The 19,045-nt window shown below is 38.1% G+C and overlaps 1 protein-coding gene across 1 annotated transcript in view; it reads left to right on the top strand.

Annotated features, from left to right (window-relative positions):
- The window catches only part of si:ch211-266k8.4 (TBC1 domain family member 12), a 54,240-nt gene extending 36,004 nt beyond the window's left edge, over window positions 1-18,236 (top strand). The window contains exons 15-16 of the mRNA XM_053631414.1: window positions 4,404-4,601; window positions 16,759-18,236. Coding sequence (XP_053487389.1) covers window positions 4,404-4,601; window positions 16,759-16,846 — 286 coding nt within the window. The 3' untranslated portion in view covers window positions 16,847-18,236. The remainder of the gene's footprint in view (window positions 1-4,403; window positions 4,602-16,758) is intronic.
- The last annotated feature ends 809 nt before the right edge of the window (window positions 18,237-19,045 follow it).

Below are 19,045 nucleotides of genomic sequence, written 5' to 3'. Positions count from 1 at the left end.
CATCAGGTTCTGCTCCTGTCAGCCAGGAACAGGAATCTGAGGCGACACTGTCCACAGACTCACCCAAATGCATAGAGAAGCATCACCTGGTCTTTTACCAGTGAGTGAGTGCACCTGTGTAACATGAATAGGTTCTAGCTGTTGACCTTGTTATGGTCCAATAAGCACATTTTTCAAATATGATGCTAGGCAGCTAGCTAACTTTGGTAATGTTCGTGACAAAATTGTTTTTGGTGTGTGTTTACGATTTGTTAAATAAATCTCTGAGAAGTTAACGATGCAAACTAGTTTACTAGCAGCTAGCTAGTTATTTGTGATGGTAGTAGGACATGATTTCCATATTCCTCAGGCTGTAGATCCATATTAATCAATTCTGCAAAATCAGGATCATGGGCACTCAGGACAAGTGGATTATTAGTTGTTGTTTTTTTTGTTTTCATCCGTAGTTGCCCCTGGCGACAAGTAGGGTCAGTTCAGAGGGACCGGAGAAAGAAAATAACTGCTACTTATTGACTTTTGCGAAAAATTTTCATTCAGTCCCTTCAGGATTTCGCCATTTTTGCGATCGCATAATTTAACGCAAAATCAAGCAAGCTCCGCAATATTCGGAGCAGCTTGCAATTTTTCAAAAATGACCACAGATTTTCCACAGATGTGGGCCGAGACGTGTCATGTGACCTCGTCACAACGTGCAGTCAGCCAAAGCCTTCTTCGATTCACGTGCGTCGAACATGAGTACAGCTAAAAGGTCTCATTTACCAACAAACAACACTGTGTAAGACCGTGCAGAACAATTTCGTGCAACTGAAATTTCGCCAATTCAATTCAGTTTTATTTGTATAGCGCGTTTAACAATAGGCACTGTCCCAAAGCAGCTTTACAGAAATGTATAAATTCAGGATATAGATCTTAAATGTATGAATTTATCCCTAATGAGCAAGCCAGAGGCGACGGTGGTGAGGGAAAACTCCTTGAGACGAAATGAGGAAGAAACTTTGAGAGGATCCAGACTCAAACGGGAACCCATCCTCATCTGGGTGACACCGGATAGTGCGATTATAAATAAGTAAATCCCTTCTATATATGTGCTAATACATTTTACATGAAGTCTGTTTTGTTGAATTTCCCCAATGTTCACTGATGGAGACTTGAGAGCAAAACTGTTTGTGGCAGTTGTACTAGTCATCATAGCAAAGCTGTTCATATGAATTGAGGTCCAAAGCTATCTTTATTTTTATAGTGGTGCCATCTTCAGCAATCGCAATGATCTTTAGGCTGCACCATGTGGGGCCATCCTCAGCAGCAGCATGTGACTTCCAACTGATGAGAACTCCAACCAGAAGTAGGGCATCAGGATGGATCAGGCTGGTCCGGAGAGCAGAAGGTGTCAGGATCACTGGTATCTCAGGAGCATCATGTGTAGCTTGACAGAAAGCGAGAGGGAGCGCGTGGGAAAGGGAGGGAGAGATTATTAGATATGCTTATTGCCCCATAATGCTTAAGGACAATATACTTTCGTGAGTGCAATCAGTCTAATAAGGCCTGAGGCAGGAGAGGGCCATTCCCTTAACGCCAACAACGTTTTCTAGTCTACCAAGGAGAATAATATGATCAATGGTATCAAAAACAGTAGACGGAGTTTATGACTTCCTATGTCTGTATTTACACACTAACTAACTAACTAGTCATACATTATTCCATAGTTAGCTATCATTTCATCCTAGTCAATTAAATCTATTGTTTTGTCTACTCCTGCAGTTAATTATTCTACAGAGATAAGATCTCAGTTTAAAGTTAAACATTGAGGGCTTCTTGCCCTCAATTTAGTTGTTCTTGAGGTCTTAAAAGGCATCGTGGTTAAAACATCTCATGGCTGCCTGTTGAATTTGTGTCCGTTTGTTGATGCACGTATTCAGCAGGCTCAGGAGTAGTAATGGGAATCTCTGGGAGCAAGGGATGATGGGAAACGGCTGCATACCGGTCATTCCCCACCATTTTCACGTTAGTGCCAAGTAGCTGAAATCACAGCGATGAGGTGAGGGGTCACCAGGGGTCGCTGGGGGGGGTTGGGGGATAATTCTCAGCGTGAGAATTATCCTCATCAGAAATGATTTAGTTTTGTGTGAGAGCACCATACTTCATCTTTCAGCACCGAGCCGTCTAACAGCCGAGGATTTGAGTTTGCCCATGAGCCGCTGTTTGGTGCGAACAAATGCTTTCAGCGTGGATTGAGCATCATTATGGCTGAAACGCAGCCAACCACCAATAGGCTTTTCATTAATCATTCCATAGTCCTGTAATTGCCGTTATTTATATGTTCACTCGCAATGAGTTTCTCGATATAATCATGTAAATTGACTAAGTTTATAAGTAATATTTAGTAAAATTGTAACTCAGCAACTCCGGCTAAAGTGTGATGTATAACATTTTAGTACATTTTTCATTTTTTCAGATTTAGCTGTAAAACATAGTGTCCAATAACCCATTAACATCTTGAAATTGTTTGTTTCATCTCCTTCTATTCCATGATTTCCATTATGTTAGAATTATAACACTTAGGGATGTGCTGTCAATGAGCTTGATTGATTATTTTCCAAAAACAGCATGTCCCAAAGTGTTTTATTACTCTTTTACACTGCAATCTGCCAACAATTACACATTTTATTTATTAAAGAATGGCACATTGTGACACTGATGATTTGTCTGCTCAGCAAAATCAGGTAGTTCTCGTTAATCAGTTAAATTCAATTGTATTTGTATAGCGCTTTTAACAATAGATATTGTCCCAAAGCAGCTTTACAGAAATATCTAAATTCAAGATATAGATTTTTACAGTTATGACTTATTGTATGTTATAGCAGCTATAACAGTCATTCCCTCACCAGTCTCTCTTTTTGTTTCTCTTGAGGTTAATAAGACAGGAAAATAAATGTCGTCTCTCGTGAACGCTTTCCTGTGACGAAAACTTTAAAGTGATCGTTTTACTTCAGACTTGCAATGCGCTGACATTGGAGACTCCTTCCAAAGAAAGCTTCTCCATATCTACAATTACTCACTTTAAAAACAACAACATGTGTTTATGTAGTGCCAGACCTGCTGTCAGAGCTGCTGTTATACTGTAGAACACTTTCTGACCAATCAGAATGGAGAATTCAACAGCACTGTGGTTTTCCACCAGTGAGCAGATGTGTGTGCTTTTCTCTCTGGATATTTGACTCTTCATCACTTATGTAGAAGTTTGTGTTATTAATTATTATTAGTGGTGTAACTGAGGCCATGTTGTGAAATACTGTAGTACTTTAGTGGTCAAGGGTCAGTGCGCCATTGATGTCAGAGGTCAACCGACTAAATGCCATGTCAGCATGTAATATTTTGTATGTACTGTTAGAATTTAGCTGGACGTGCTGATGCTAGAGGAACATTCCAGGTCATGGTTCGACACAATGAAGTTTTTGGTTTCAGTGAATATTCACTATGATTAGCTGCTTATTTGGTGTTACAGGGTGTCAAAAGATATAGCCCCTCCTCTCTCGCGCTGTGTGTGAGTGTGTGAGTGTGTGTGTGTGTGTGTGTGTGTGTGTGTGTGTGTGTGTGTGTGTGTGTACACATTCATGTCTGTGTGTGTGCGTGTGTGAGTGAGAGAAAGAGAGAGATCTTTCTGCCTATGATACCTGCAGGACACCTGACACTTCATAAACACTACTACTCTGTGTGTGTGTGTATTCACACGTGTGTGTGTCTGTTGATCTGGCTGTCTGTGTGTCTGGCTTGTAGTTGCTATCGTTGTTATTTTACAAGTTGGACTTGAAACCTAACACACTAAATATCATGTTGTTCTATGTTCCATTTCTTCATTTTGTCCCAAGGGTATGCAAACTATTGCATATCTGTCACCTTGTTGTTTTTGTACAAATGTGAGTGATTTATAGCAAAAGCACATTTTTGCTTGCAATAAAGCACTCTGTCCTTTTTTCTGTAAGTGTCTACCAGCTTAGCACATCTGGATTTGGCCGCTTTATTATCGACTCTTCCTTGCAATAATGTTTCAGATCTATCAAATAGCGGTTTGCGGTATGTCTGGACTCTGACTGGACTTTTCCAAAATGTTGCGCCTCTTCTTTTTTTTTGTGAATCTGATTTTATTCTAAGCACAGTCTGAACTTTTATTAAAAAATGTTTTAATATTATCATTATCACTAAATCCCTTGTTTTAACAAGAGTGTGTAGTCATTTTTATATCCACTGTATGATATCTTCAGTTAAGTTTGGATGGTAGTAGAGTAGTGTGTATTCGTACTGTATATGTCACATGTTAATACAGTACGTCGTCCTATAGTGTTGTGTTTGAAAGGTTGTATTGTGTTGTGAGATGTAGCTGATGAACCCATGCTGGTTCTCTGTAGTTCCCCGATGTCCCTGCGGAGGCTGCGTTCGGGTCCCGTGGGTCGAGTGGCACGCAGACGCAGTGGTGCCCAGTCCACCCGGGTCAGATCTCTCCTGCACCGGACTCACAGAGGTGTCACCAGCCCACTCCTGAAATCCTCCTGCTCTAAACCAGGCCGAAACGAGGCTCGCGCGACGAGTCGGGAATCCCCAGATAGGTAAGAGGAGATGTACATGGCTTAAAGATTTAGAAAGGTCAATAGTTCCATAAGCTGGAAATAAGTATGGCTTAATGTCAAAGCTCCAGTCACTGTTCATGTCCGTCATTAGCCTGTGCTTGGGCTTTACCCAAGGCACAAACACTCAGGGTGGCCTCTTTAATAGCTATTAACTGTCAACAGGACTTAAACATTTCTTAAGCATTTTAAATTCTCATTCTCTTTGGCTGAAAACGCCGAATGCAGTACTTGCCATAGTAATTGTTTAATCCCAACCTAATACCACACATTTATCAAGGTTATTCATGTTACTCTGTTTTTTCATGGCGCCTCCTGATTTTATTTTGTTAAACGAAAGCCTTATTCGATCCATCAGGATTAGATTTTCATTGTAGCATTAATGTCGCGACTCTGAGCCTCCAAAGTTCTCCTGATCTTTAACACTTTCAGACCTTTAGGACTTGTTGCAGACATCATCATGAACCAGAAGGCAGGAGAGATTATAGACTATCTACCAGAGCCAGGCATCTACACTGTTATTTCTGAATAAGACGCTCTAATGATCACTTTTTGTCCATCACCAATCAAGATATTTGATGAAAATTGATGTATTTCCAAAACCAAGGGCTTAAACTGGCGTGCAGGAGGTGGAGGAGCTTCATGGATACTAACAATAGGCCTCATTTACCAACAGTTTAATCAAGTTGTATCCAATAGTTTTTGTGGCCAAACTAAAAGTTTGTACCAGATTTGGAAAGGTTGTGGCTATGCTGATTTTCTTGGTACTCGTATACAGCGTGTTATAAATAAATGCCAGTTAGCCGTAAATTACAAAGCACATTCATGGCACAACTGATTTTGACATTTAACGCTTCCAAAACTCCATAAAAGGCAAAGCTTGGCTCACATAAAGCTGAAAACAACAAAATAACTACCAAAGGGTGAAAGAGCGACTCCTAAGCGCAGTGTGAAATATAACGGTACAATTGGGAAAATAATATTAATGCAATAAATAATGGTGAGAGAGAGAAGAAAATCTGAACGATATAAATACATAATTACAAGACGTGTGTAAAACTAGAATAAAAATACATTCATTCATTAGTATCACATTTAGTATATAAAAGTAAGACAAATACTAAAATCAGGTTAAATGCTAAAGTGGAATGTAAACTTCTTTTTAAAATTCGTGATTGATAAATTTTTGTTGGTTGTGTTCCTGATTTTTGGTGTGTAAAAAAAAAATAAAAAATTAAATTAAATAAAATTCTGATTTGCTCCTTGTTTGAACTTCCATAACGCCCAGCGCGTGACTCAACGTATTAAATTCCTCTGCAGCGGAAATGAAAGGGTGTGAGTCATTCATGTGATTTGAGATCTGAGGATTTACTATTATTTCTTTGGAGTCGTGTTTATTTACTCTTCTAATGAACAAGCTTTTATTTCCATTTCCTGCTCCTGTTCTTCTCCGCATGTTTCCCGGTCTAAAAAGCTGAAGTTCAGGTTCTTGTAGATCTTCTATAAAATCATGTGCGCATGCATAGACACACACACACACACACACACACACAGGTGGAAAAACTTGTAGGTGTGGAGGAAAGATGAGCTATGCTCAGTTATGACAGCAGTCACTTTAAAAATAGCTAATGTTTAAATCACCCGTATTCTCTGCCTATCCCTAGAGGCCTGATCCCTCTCTCTCACACACACACACACACACACACACACACACACCTATACACACACATACTCTTACACACTTTTACACTTGGCCCAGCCTGGAAAAAAAAAGCACCCGGTCTTTTCACATTGTGACGTCGGCTTCACTGGAGCCATTATGCAGATGTCAGGGAAGAGTGTCAACCTTTAACATTTACATTTTTTCAAAATTTCAAACTGATTTTTTTTTTTTTTTTAAGCGAGCACGAGCACAAAACTGCTAAAGTTGCCGACAGTGTTAGAAAGACTGCAGACCTGAATTTTCAGGATGGGTACACTACACTTCTCCCGTATGCTGTAGGAGTTACGATCCTGCCTAAGTTTGTGGCTCGGTGTCAAAAATTGTGACCCGTGAAATCGGAAGACTTTTGCGGAGAGGGTAGAAGACGACGACGACTCTAACTGTTTCTCAGTATGCGCTCTTATGTGATCTTGCGTCCTTGTGAACATGTTCTACATCATCGTCCACCGCCAAAGTTCAATTCCAATACTCAAGAACACAAGTAGCGGGGGACTCGTGACCCAGACTCATTACCCGGGCAGCTGTGGCTCAGGCGGTAGAGCGGGTTGTCCACTAATCGTAGGGTTGGCGGTTCGATTCCCGGCCCACATGACTCCACATGCCGAAGTGTCCTTGGGCAAGACACTGAACCCCAAGTTGCTCCCGATGGCAAGTTAGCGTCTTGCATGGCAGCTCTGCTACCATTGGTGTGTGTGAATGGGTGAATGAGACACCGTGTAAAGCGCTTTGGATAAAAGCGCTATATAAGTGCAGACCATTTACCATGTGTTCTTTATATCGATGATGCCTCGGATGCAGACTTAAGCACACCGAACCCGCATGAAGTCCCAGAAGCCAATGGCGGATGACGCAAGTTTGACCCGTAACTGTCTGCTTAACGATAATCTAAATATGCGTCTAAAGCGAATGATTTTGATATATGATTTAGATTGAGATACAGTATATCTGAGGTTGTTGAAAAGTCAAATTTATCCCTCAGAAGTATATTAATGAAACTACGCCTTCCTGAAGTAATGGTAAGCTTGTATGTTTATCGTTTAAAACATGCGTTTACACACACTTGTACACCTTTAAAGTAAAAGTTATTTTGCTTGTTTTATGAATGTTACGGTGTTGAATTTATTGTCCGGTCGGTGGTCCTGTCCCAAGACTAGAAATGTTCTTGGACGGTCCATTGCTCAACAGGAAGATCGCAGCACATCTCAGTTCTCACAAAGATGCGTTCGATGTCCTCGTGTCCTTCCGAGTTTGTTCTTTCAAAGTAGCCTGGCAAGACCGTTCTTCACGAGAACTCAAGTCTGATCTTTTTGCGTTCTCAGAATTGAGAAACCGACTCTGTGAAGCCAACATATTTGGTGGAGTTGTAAGGTTCACATGTTACCTCCTGCCCTAGAAAGAGTCGAATCATTTAGTTCTCCAACTTTGTGAGTAATCTGCAGGAAAAAAAACAGGTTGCATGTTAATCTTATCAGCTTGTTTTTCCTCGTAGTTTCTGATTCATCTCTTCAGAATGTTGTTCTACTGTTTCAGACCAATTTTGTGCCACAACCTTTCTGAATGTTAGATCGATAATTTTTAACAAGCAGTCTGACTTGATATTCCAGCATTCCTTCTGCAGGATGAGGGAAGGCGCTACCGTGACCTCGCTGTGAGCAGGTGTGTGTGTGTAACTTGATCTGAATGAACTGGAAGCTCTTTGCGTTTCAGCGCTTGCACATTTCACTCGTTTTTTTGTGGTTTGTGGTTTTGACACTAGAAAATAGTTGGAGGTTGGCGCTCTTTCCTCAATGGCTCGTTTCAGGTGTGTAGAGTTATCGGGATTAGATTTGAACAGGGATTATGGACGTAAAAATCTCAAATTTTATCATCATTAGGATTTTTTTCATGTGTAGCTAATTGCTGCTTTAAAACATAATATTTCCATATTTTATGAAAGATAATTTCCAAATTTCCATTTGGTCTTCAGGAGTTCTTAAATATTTATATATTCGAAATAATAAAAAAAAATCCATACATGAAATTTCTAAAGATCTTTAAGAATTTTGAAGGTTTGTCTTTTAGTCAAAAAGCGCAAAACTTTAGGAACAAAGATCACCACTTTAAAAAAAAAAAAAAAGACATCTTAACAAGTAAAAATATCATGAATATTGGCAAATTCAACTAATATTTCTCTTTATTAGAATGCTTTTACACAAACATATGATTATTAAGCCTATTTCTAGAAATTGTTATTCATTTCATGACATAATTTAGCTTGTTTTGCTTGTTTAGACAATTTTAAGCCTGAAGTTATTAAATATATCTAGAAATAGGCTTAATGGTTGTAGATTTGATCAAATAATCTCATAATGAGGAAACTTTTCCTTTATTCAAGATATCTTTACTTGCTAAGGAATAATTTTTTTTGTCAGGGAAAAACCTTGAAAAAACTTTTTTTTTACAGTACATATGGTCAGAAATCAGCGTTACAAATCCAAATGTGGCACATAAGTCTGCATTTATGCTCAGAGGGCTGATTCAGGGGTGGAGAATATGACCATAATATCATATCATATATGTATGATTTTTAAAGACATTTATATGGTACTAGATATGGTACTATATGGTACTAGATCATGATGTAGGTTTACTACCAAGAACCGAGCAATACAGTTAGTGCTGCATTAAAAAATTCTGTGTATTATTGATAAATAATCATTGTAATTTAGTTTATTGTTAATACACAAATTGTTCATATAATTTGTATTGAACACTGAAAAAGAGAGAATTTTTTGTACTTTGAAATTGTAGATATCACGTCAGCTTCTTGCAGTCAGATTCTAATTATTTACTATTTTTATTGCGATAATCGCAGAAAAATGTATTTTGACATAGTACAGTGATAAATTATGTCATCACGTTACCCAGCTGTAGTCTGTACGCAATTTCAACATTAATACTACTCTAAATACGGTCCAGAATGTGTACATTTATTTCAGCTCAAAACTTAAAAAAATTTAAATTGTAAATGACTGCTAGCCTAACAAGCAGCTGTGTGTCTAATACAATTGTATTTAGAATTTTGCTTGTTTGTAAACATTGCTTGTTTTACTTCATTGTCTTGTAATGATAACGTTATCCTACGAAATATTGTTATTTTCAAGTTCCTCAGTTGAATTATGGACTCGCACAGCGTAGCTATTAGTGATTAGTGCAACTCTTCATAGAATACAAGGATTAGCACATATCTGGCAACCCTAGCAGAGCCAGGATACGTACTGCACTTGAATTGCTTTGTATTAAGCGCCTGCATGTTTTCACATCCTTTCTCACATGATGTATGTAAGAGCATTAGTGAGCATAAGGGTGCGGAGAGCGCGAGAGAGAGGGGTGAAGGTCCTGCATGTCTCATGCTCCCGCATCCACAGGGGAGTCACCATGATGAGGCTGGTAGTGCAGTCAGTCAGTCAGTTCTGAACCAAAACAGCACACAGGAACCCGCAGAAAGCGTCCTGAGAGCAGCAGGGAGAAAAGCCTCTTCCCCAGGGCAGACAAAGCCTCTTCCCCAGGGAAACATGGCTACTCCACTCTCTCACACCACACAACTCCATAGCTCTGACTTATTCATGACTCTGTTCTGAATTTCCCAGCATTTCCCATCTGTTCTTGTTTTGTTTTTTTTGTCCTCTCCCCACACTCAGCTTGGATCAGCTTTTTGCGGGATGTGTGTTAACTCTGTGTATTTAGAACCAGGAAATTAGTAATATGAAGTTTCAACGCTCCAGGACTGTAATCCAAACTCACCTTAAGCCAGATATCGTTGATCAGTAAAGACGTTTTTATAAATATAAATCTATATTTAATATACCAGTATAAATAGAGTTCATGTATGTGCTCCAAATAAATAGCAAGGATAATCTGTAAATCCACATTTAAGGTCAAAGTGGAACTATATTTACATTAAAATTTGTGGGCGGAGCCTAAGGCTGCTTTCACAATGGACCATATCCATTGTTTTATATGTAATCCTTCAAGAAGCTGGGAAAAATGCGCCGGTCACTGCAGAGTGTTTGAAAAAGCTGAAAGCCTTAAGTGACAACTGCTTGTTTTTAACACCTAAGCAATCAGGTGACAGCTTGGGGTAGCAAAAAATAAGTCTTGATGGTGAGTGAGAATAAAGCCAAAACTTTAAGGCAAGCAGCCACCTCCTCCTCCTCCTCATCATCATCATCATCATCATCATCATCATCATAGTTAAATATGGAAGAAAAAATAGAAGAAAGTGCCTAGTGTGAACGCAGGCCAATGGGACGGACATATGATCAATTCAGTAGTCACCTCACTGGATGAGTAAAAGCTCCAATTTGTTGCCCAGTTACATGTTGACTTTGGTGTTAGCTAACATGAAACAATGTTATAACATGTGGTGAGTTTGCTAGCTAGGTAAGCGCGTTAATACACGCTAAATAAAACAAACAATTGCATGATATTTGATGTAGCATGTCACGTTTAGCTATGAGCAGTGGTGTTCTATAAAATATTTTATTCGAATCTAAATAGCGTCTATACTTTTCCTTGATACGTCTTACTGCGAGGTGACTGCGTGAAAGATGAGTATGTCTTGGCTGATCAAGTACATTTGGGTTTCTTTAACATTTTATATCCAGACCTTAGAGGTAAAAAATAAAACAGCTTATCATGGATCAGCTCTATTAAAGCTATACTGAAGTGCGTTAATGTAAGCCTTGTTCCTCTTGGTGAGGACTAAAGCATTTTCATGGACTTTGTCCCATTCCTGAGGCTCTTTATTCACCCACGTGAGGAGAGTAAATTTTCCTCAGTGGATTTCTCTCACACAATCAATGTGCTGACCTCAGTTCCCTTAAAGAAATGTGCAGCTGCGTCCCCTTCCTAAATTTCTGCATCTCCGGCACAGTGAAATCTCACCCAGCTGGCTCGTGATCTCAAACTTCCTTTTAGTGCTCTTAATTTCATCAGATACTGGAAAAAAAGGCTTTACAGTGGAGAAAGACACACCGAGAACTGGTCATGTTTGTTCTTTAGTTTTTAATTGGACGCTACATTTGTTTTTAGTTCACTAGTTTGTTTGCCGTGGGGGTATGAGTAGTCACAATTCCCGCTCAATGCAGCTTTAAAAAAATTGTTCATATCTTGCTTGGTAACCGTAGCAACAGCAACATTTAAGTAAAGCTTGTGCATGTCCACCCTGCTGAAAAAAAAACCCAATAGAAACAGTCACAGAAATTCTAATGGTTTACACTACAAATACCACTACAAACCATCAGCTGTTAACCATTACCAAATGGTTTCTATTGCGTAGTAGGATGTATTAAGGATGCAAGTCCTTAATGGTATCCACTAAACATGTCACCAGTAGAAGGCTACAAATTACCAGTAGATACCCACAGGGACCATTTATAGTTTCCATTAAAACTAATACAATTCTCATTATAGCCATTAAAAACCATGAGAGTAGCACAGGTATTTTAAACCAATAGATTACATGAAGTTAAAATTTTTTCACTTCAGAAGAATATCTTGGCCATGTGTGCAGTGATCAACCATGTTGCTCTGTCTGTGTCGCTTTGCTGACCGCAACATTTGGTTGAATGTTATTTTCTTCTCCACAGGAGAAGAAACATTTGGTTGAATGTTATTTTCTTCTCCACAGGATTGAATGACGCCATTTTGTTTTACCAAGTAAAAGAAGTAAAGCCATTGTGCATGACATTTTTTCACCAAGCTTCTTTAATTTTTAATTATTATTGCTATTATTATAATAATAACGTAAAAGTGCAGGCACAAAACATTCAGGGTAAAGCTTATCCAGAGTGTGAAGCCTACCATTGTCCAAGACCGTGTAGAAACGAGCGTGGCTTGAGCGAAACGGTAATACCACATCAAAACAAGCAGTAATGTGAGCGCAAATGATGAATCCACTTCAGCTGCATGGAAACAAGCTCCTCCCACTTGTTCCTGCATAACACACTCCCCAATTTACTCTCATACACACAAAATTTGAATGAAACATGCCCTAACTTATCTACATTGCCATAGTGCGCCAATAAAAGGAAAGTATTCATCAGAATTTACCTGCCCAAGATGGCAGGAAAGAAGTAAATTAACCAAATATATACATGAGTGAAGCTGAGTAAATCAGGATTGCTGAAAATAACATTTTAGCATCCTCAGAAATGGCATAAACAGTGAGCGCAGAGTCAGAACTTGAATTAAAATAACCTAAAACCGTTAGGAAGAAGGAAAATATGGTCCAAGAGGTTTGTCCTTTTTGCAATACTTTCTTTTTACTGAAATTAATTACACCATGTAGGCTAGGTGTATGTAGATAATTACAGATTATGTATTCAGTTTATGTATTTCTTATTAAGCCGTTTAGGACCTAAATCAGGTAGAAAATGAGTACTCTTAGAGAGTAAGATTTAATTAAGTCTTTCTAAATATAGACCCTCCCATCTGAAAGTCTTGCATAATTAACCAAACACTAAATAAGTGTTAGTGTTGATATAAAAATTATTTAATAACTAAAAAAGACTAAAGAGTTGATAAAGCCCCAGTTCTGTGCATTGTGGCTTACAAATGACAAATTACATGCTTCCACATGTGCAATTATGATTATTGCTGTTATTTTCTATTTGTATTGTTGTTCATTATGCTACTCTGTATACAGTATTTAATACTATAATGTTATAATACTATAGTGCTGCAGTAAGCTTAATACTATACTATAATTATCGATAATGCTGTCATTATCTCTGGCCACTTGCAGTAAAGTTGAGCGTGCATTAGAGATATCGAAAGTGTTCGAGACACACTCATGATATTTTGGTAAACACTAAACGCTTGAGTAATACGATTTGTAGTACAACCAAATGCTAGTTACGCATGCTAGCAAAGGGTTTAAATTCTATGTTATACTTGATTATGCTAGCCTTTCACCAAGCAGCAGTGTTCAGAACAGCAATAATGTGTGTGTGTATGTTATATAGGGATCTTTTATGATGGCCACAACAGACGAGCAGCAACTAGACAGCATGAGAGTGTGAGAAAGAGCGAGTAGGTGAGAAATGTGAGCCAGAAATTGGCTAAGAGGTGTAATATAATGTCACTTCTGTTTTCGCTAATCTGTGCCCACCTCGGTGCCAGGCGTGCTTTCTGTCAAACAACATTAACCTTCCTCTGATCTCATTTCTATCAACCCCCCTTAATAATCCCCCTTTCGTGTTTATTTGCTAGGCCAGAGCGCCGTCACTCAGGATTATCCGTCGGCACGGCTCTAAGAGCCAGGCCTCTCTTTCCCCGGCAGCCTGTCTGGAGCTGCTGTCTCCACACGGCTCCGGCTTTTTTGTGCCCATCGATTGTTTTTCAGAAATAAAGCTGTGATTCAGTGCTTCACTACAGGCTTGGACCATCTCACCATGCCGGCATACAGCTTCAATTCAGCGTGCATGAAGTCTTTAAGCTAATCTTCTGCACACACAATCCCTGCAGCACTCAGTGTGTAGGACAGCTGGTAGACACACACACACACACACACTGCAGGACCAGGTGTTGCTGAACTGCAATAAAGCATGTTTTAATCAGAGAGCTTGTATAATACGTATGTTCTTTATACCACATTGTTGTCAAATTTTCCATTCTCATTGATCAAAAGGTGTTGATTAATTGTCTTTAAGTGCAGCTCGGGCAGTAGTTCCAGCTGCAAGGAAAATCACAGGTTTATTTAATGCACATGTTCTAATTTGTTACTGTTTCTATAGTAACAGCTTTCACGGAGACTTGTACGGACAGAGGTTTACGCTCCACGTCATTTAAAGCTAATAACTAACGGGTTTTAAACACACGTTGTTATTTGACAAAGAAAAACATTCAGTATAATTGTTAATATGGTGAAGTTTTCTGTAAGGAGAGAATTGTTGAACATTTATGGAAGGAGTCTCCAGTGTCGGTAAGTTTTTCCACCAATGGAAAGTCTCCATGACGGGACTTTGCACTTTTTTTTTTCCTGTTTCTTAGTACAGTAACACGACAGAAGTGACGCTGGTGAGGAAACAACTTATAGCTGCTGTAACGTAAGTGAGAACAGGAACTAACATCTTTTTGCAGGTGTTCTACAACATCAAATGTAGCTCTAAATGGATAAAAAGTATGACACGTTCACTAACAAATAAAAAATGTTAGTGTTTGCCGATTGCTGTGGTATGAGAGGAATCAAACACTTTGGAACATGCTGTAATAGCACCCTGCTGAAAAAAACTGTAGAAACTATCACAGAAATTCTAATGGTTTCCGCTACAATTACAAACCTTGAGCTAACCATCAAAACCATTACCATTATTGGTTTATCCACTAGACATACTGTAACATGCCATCAGTACAAGGCAACGAATTACCAGTGGAGACCGGCAGGGACAATTACAGTTTCCATTAAAACCAATACAATTCCGATTATAACCGTTAAAACCATTACACATTTTATGAGGGTCTCTTTTTCGTTTTTTTTTCAGCAGAGAAATAATAAATAACGTTAAAATCTTTTGTTTGAGACATAACGTGTGACACTACAGGTAAACAGGGTCATTTAAAACAATAGATATCACAGTTCATCTTTGCCGGTTCATATTCTTTGTTTTTGTTTTATTTCGTTTAAACCCCCCCCCCCGAAATGCATCATTCATTTATGCAAATTGTTGAATTAAATATGCATGCATTTGCATACTCAATAAAACAAGAAATCTAGTCTTTGGATGTTACAATGGAAATGTTTATTTCTCTGACAAGATGCTCTCGAGACGTTTATAGAACAGATTGCTGGAAAATTGTTCCTTTTTTTCCTCAGAATGTGGGCTTTATACACATTTATAACACATTATTAACCTTTTCTCTGTGTGTGTGTGTTTTTCTGCTGCATTAACAATGGTGTATCCTGTGGTCATATTAATATTTTTTTATTTATTTTTGGCAATAAAGAGCTTCGGAGCTGGAGGGGAGGAAGGAGAGAGAGAGAGAAACAGAAAGTGAAGCAGACAGAGAGGAAGAGGGAGGCCGCTGGAAGGAAAGCTCTCGTTAGCGGAAGTAACGGAAGTCTCGGAGAGAGTTTACTGCTTTTACTGCTTACTCACTATAGTTTAAAACGAGTCGAGTTGCCAATCAAAACATGCTTTACTTCAATAGAGGAGAACATCAAATCATAAAAGCACAGAGCTGTGGATGAAACCCTGCAGAAAGTTCTGTCTTTCCATTTGCAAAGCGCTTCTAGTTCTGATCTGCTTTTCTTGCATGTCTTACACTATGCAAAGAAATGCTATAGAGCAAAGATGCCTTCAAAATGATGAAATTAAATGTTTCTACATTTTTTAAAAAATAATACCGTAAACAGTAGTAAATGAAACAAAGTCAATGTTTGGTGTGATGAAAAAATAAAAATCGGTAGTCTCAGGTACGGTTAGTGCAGTTTTATAAGGAAATGAGCTGCAAGTTTTATTGAGCATGTTGCAGAACCAGACACAGTTCTTCTGGAGACTTTAACTGTCGCACTCGCTTCTTATTTTTGCAGCAAAACTCAGCAGCCTTCATTGTGTTTTCATTTGAAAAGTGTCTCTTACGTAATATGCTGCTTTCTTTACTAACATGCAAACATTTTTCTGTAACATTTCATTTTGTGCTGGAAAACGAATGTTTGGAAATCTAATGTAGAAGTCATAAAATAAAAAAAAAATCTATAACAATTTAAGGGTCTATAAAATCTATATATATAGAAAAAAATAGGGTGCCTCACTGCTAAAAAATATTTCTGCTTAAAACAACAAGAAAATATTTTCCACAAACACAACTAACTAATATTTTCCACTAAAACGACAGTTTGTGTTGTGCTAAATTGCTAACATTAGTCATGTCACCAAGCTAGCAAGCAGAAGATACATAAGTTATCTGTTATGTTAGTTAGCTAGTTAGGTGACATGGCTAATGTTAGCAGTTAGTGTCATAAGAGACAACAATGGTGGAACATATTTTCTTGTTGTTGTGAGCTGAAATATTTTTGAAAGTCTGAACTACAAAAAAAAAATTTTAAAAATGACTCACTGGTTTCCTCTTTAAATGTATCCTCGCTAACTGCTATGCACCTCAAAGTGACTGGTAGCTCTTGGTGCATAGCATTTGGTTTGACCTAAGAGTGACTTCAAAGGTGATTTTTCGAGTTCGGAGGTCAGGGTTACATTAGGGAAAAGTGGACGCTGTGAAGAAATATTTGTTTTTATTCATGTATTTATTTTTGTATAATCAACATCAAGTTTATTCTAATGTACAAAATTGCCACTTAAAATAATCTGATCACTGTGTCCAGAGTGAAGGCGATACAGTATTTCCTCACACTTCTTCTGTCTTTCTCTCCTCAAGGATCCCATCTCCAGGATGCGCTCCACTGACCGAGATCATCATCGCTTCCAGTCCAGGCATCCAGATCCGGGAGTCTCAGCTGATCTGAGGGACACGGAGGACTGACTTGAATCGTCTCTGAGTGAGCACTACACAGAGTGCCGAATGATGCTGGACTTTAAAACCTTGATCCAGATCCTAGTCTTAACCATCTAAAGAGTCGGTACAGCTCATGGTTTCTACGCAGGATCGTGGGCATGGAGTGAGATCCTCTACGGCACTGAGAAATTGAAACGTTTTAACACATTTAACACAGTTATAAGATATTATACAGTATTCTGTATATTCATTAGTTATAACCTGATAATCTTAAACACTACTTAATAGTACACACTAAAAAACAATTAAATATTAATCTGAGCACTTGATGCTAATAGCGTCTGTCATTTTTATGCCGCTTGTTGGAATTTCTGGTGAATGTTTTATTGGAGTTATTTGAGATAATAAAAGATGAATGAGCCACTTCATGGTTTCATTATTAATTGATGCTAATGTCTGGGGCTCGGGTCACATCTTCAGTCATGTCTGTAACGAGGGATTCCATGATTACGGTTCCATTTAGCCACTGTAATTCTTTAAAAATCCAACAAAACATGCATTTAATTATTGGAAAAAAGTGTCTTAACCCATCTCCGGCAATGGTATCTCAGTGTTTTTAAAACGGTTCTTTGCTGGCAGGCTGCATTTTGCTCTTAAATAAATAACAGGCTTTGAGGATTTTTTTATTTATTTTTTTTTTTTTTTAAAGCATAAAATTAACAAACACAAATTGTTGTTAACTAGCTTCCATATTTATGACTGAAGGACATTACTGACATTCTAATGATTTACTTCAAATGATTATTTTTAATGATTTAATTTTCTTTCAGTCAATAATTTGTACAACAGTGGTGTACATTCAAAGTGACCTCGTCATTGAATATAAAGGAAAAAAGAACGACAGGGCTTTTCTTCTTCTCCTCGGGAACTTTGGATGATGTCGAACATGTGACTTTGTAGGATATTCCAAATATTTCATAGGGGTGGATGTGTTCAGGAAACCGGTTTCAGTGAATGTGAAATTTTTTACGTTACATTATAATTGTCATCGGGTATAACAGAGATTCGTGGAAAAGAATGTTTCAAGCATGTTAAATATTTAGAAGTATTTTAATGATTATTTAAATGATGATCATTTATACAATGTTTAAAGACAATCGGATGGAGAATAATGATACTTTTATTCTCGGCTTCTCGCTAGTCAGAGGCGGTCACAACGAAACGAAATGCGGCCACGTCGTCTTATTTATAGACACGATTAGTATTAAAAGAATAATACTTACATTTTTGAAAGCAAAATGTTACCAAATTGAATCAGTCTGATTAATCACCGTGTACCTGATGAATATCATGATATATCGGCCAACTGATTATCAGTGAATCCTGACGTCAACATCTTAGTGGTTTTGTGTGTTTTCCCACTGTGTATTGTGTGTTACAGTGGGCACACAGTAGAGGCAGGTGAAGATCGCTGGCAGCACAAACGTCGCACGTGTTTTATTAGTGTGTGTACAAGAGAGACACGGAGGGAGTGTACTGAGAGTCGAGGCTCTATAATTATCAGAGGTAAAGGTTACACGCAAACGTACTTGAACTATACGTTGATTAAAAAAGTTATGTGAGTTTTTCCTTGAAATCAGCGGAGGAGCCGGTTTGTGTTCCTCGCCCATCATTTCCCTCCTTATCTCATCTTTTAGAGACTTCTAGGGTGTAGGTGATGCACAGCTGCCCTGTTTTCATGGATCTCATCACTTTATCCCTGAGCTATATCAGCTTCACTTTCTCTCTGATCTGTCATCAGATGTATATTTCCATGGATCATAATGAACCAATCACAAATATAATAAATAAATAATTTTATATATATATATATATATATATATATATATATATATATATATATATATATATATATATATACACACACATACACACAGTGAGGGGAAAAAAGTATTTGATCCCCTGCTGATTTTGTACGTTTGCCCACTGACAAAGAAATTATCATTCTATAATTTTAATGGTAGATTTATTTGAACAGTGAGAGACAGAATAACAACAAAAAAAATCCAGAAAAATGCATGTCAATAATGTTATAAATTGATTTGCATTTTAATGAGGGGAATATGTATTTGACCCCTCTGCAAAACATGACTTAGTACTTGGTGGCAAAACCCTTGTTGGCAATCACAGAGGTCAGACGTTTCTTGTA

Source organism: Ictalurus furcatus, chromosome 8, assembly GCF_023375685.1.
Source record: "Ictalurus furcatus strain D&B chromosome 8, Billie_1.0, whole genome shotgun sequence".
Taxonomy (NCBI): Eukaryota; Metazoa; Chordata; class Actinopteri; order Siluriformes; family Ictaluridae; genus Ictalurus; species Ictalurus furcatus.
This window is presented reverse-complemented; position numbering and strand designations above follow the sequence as displayed.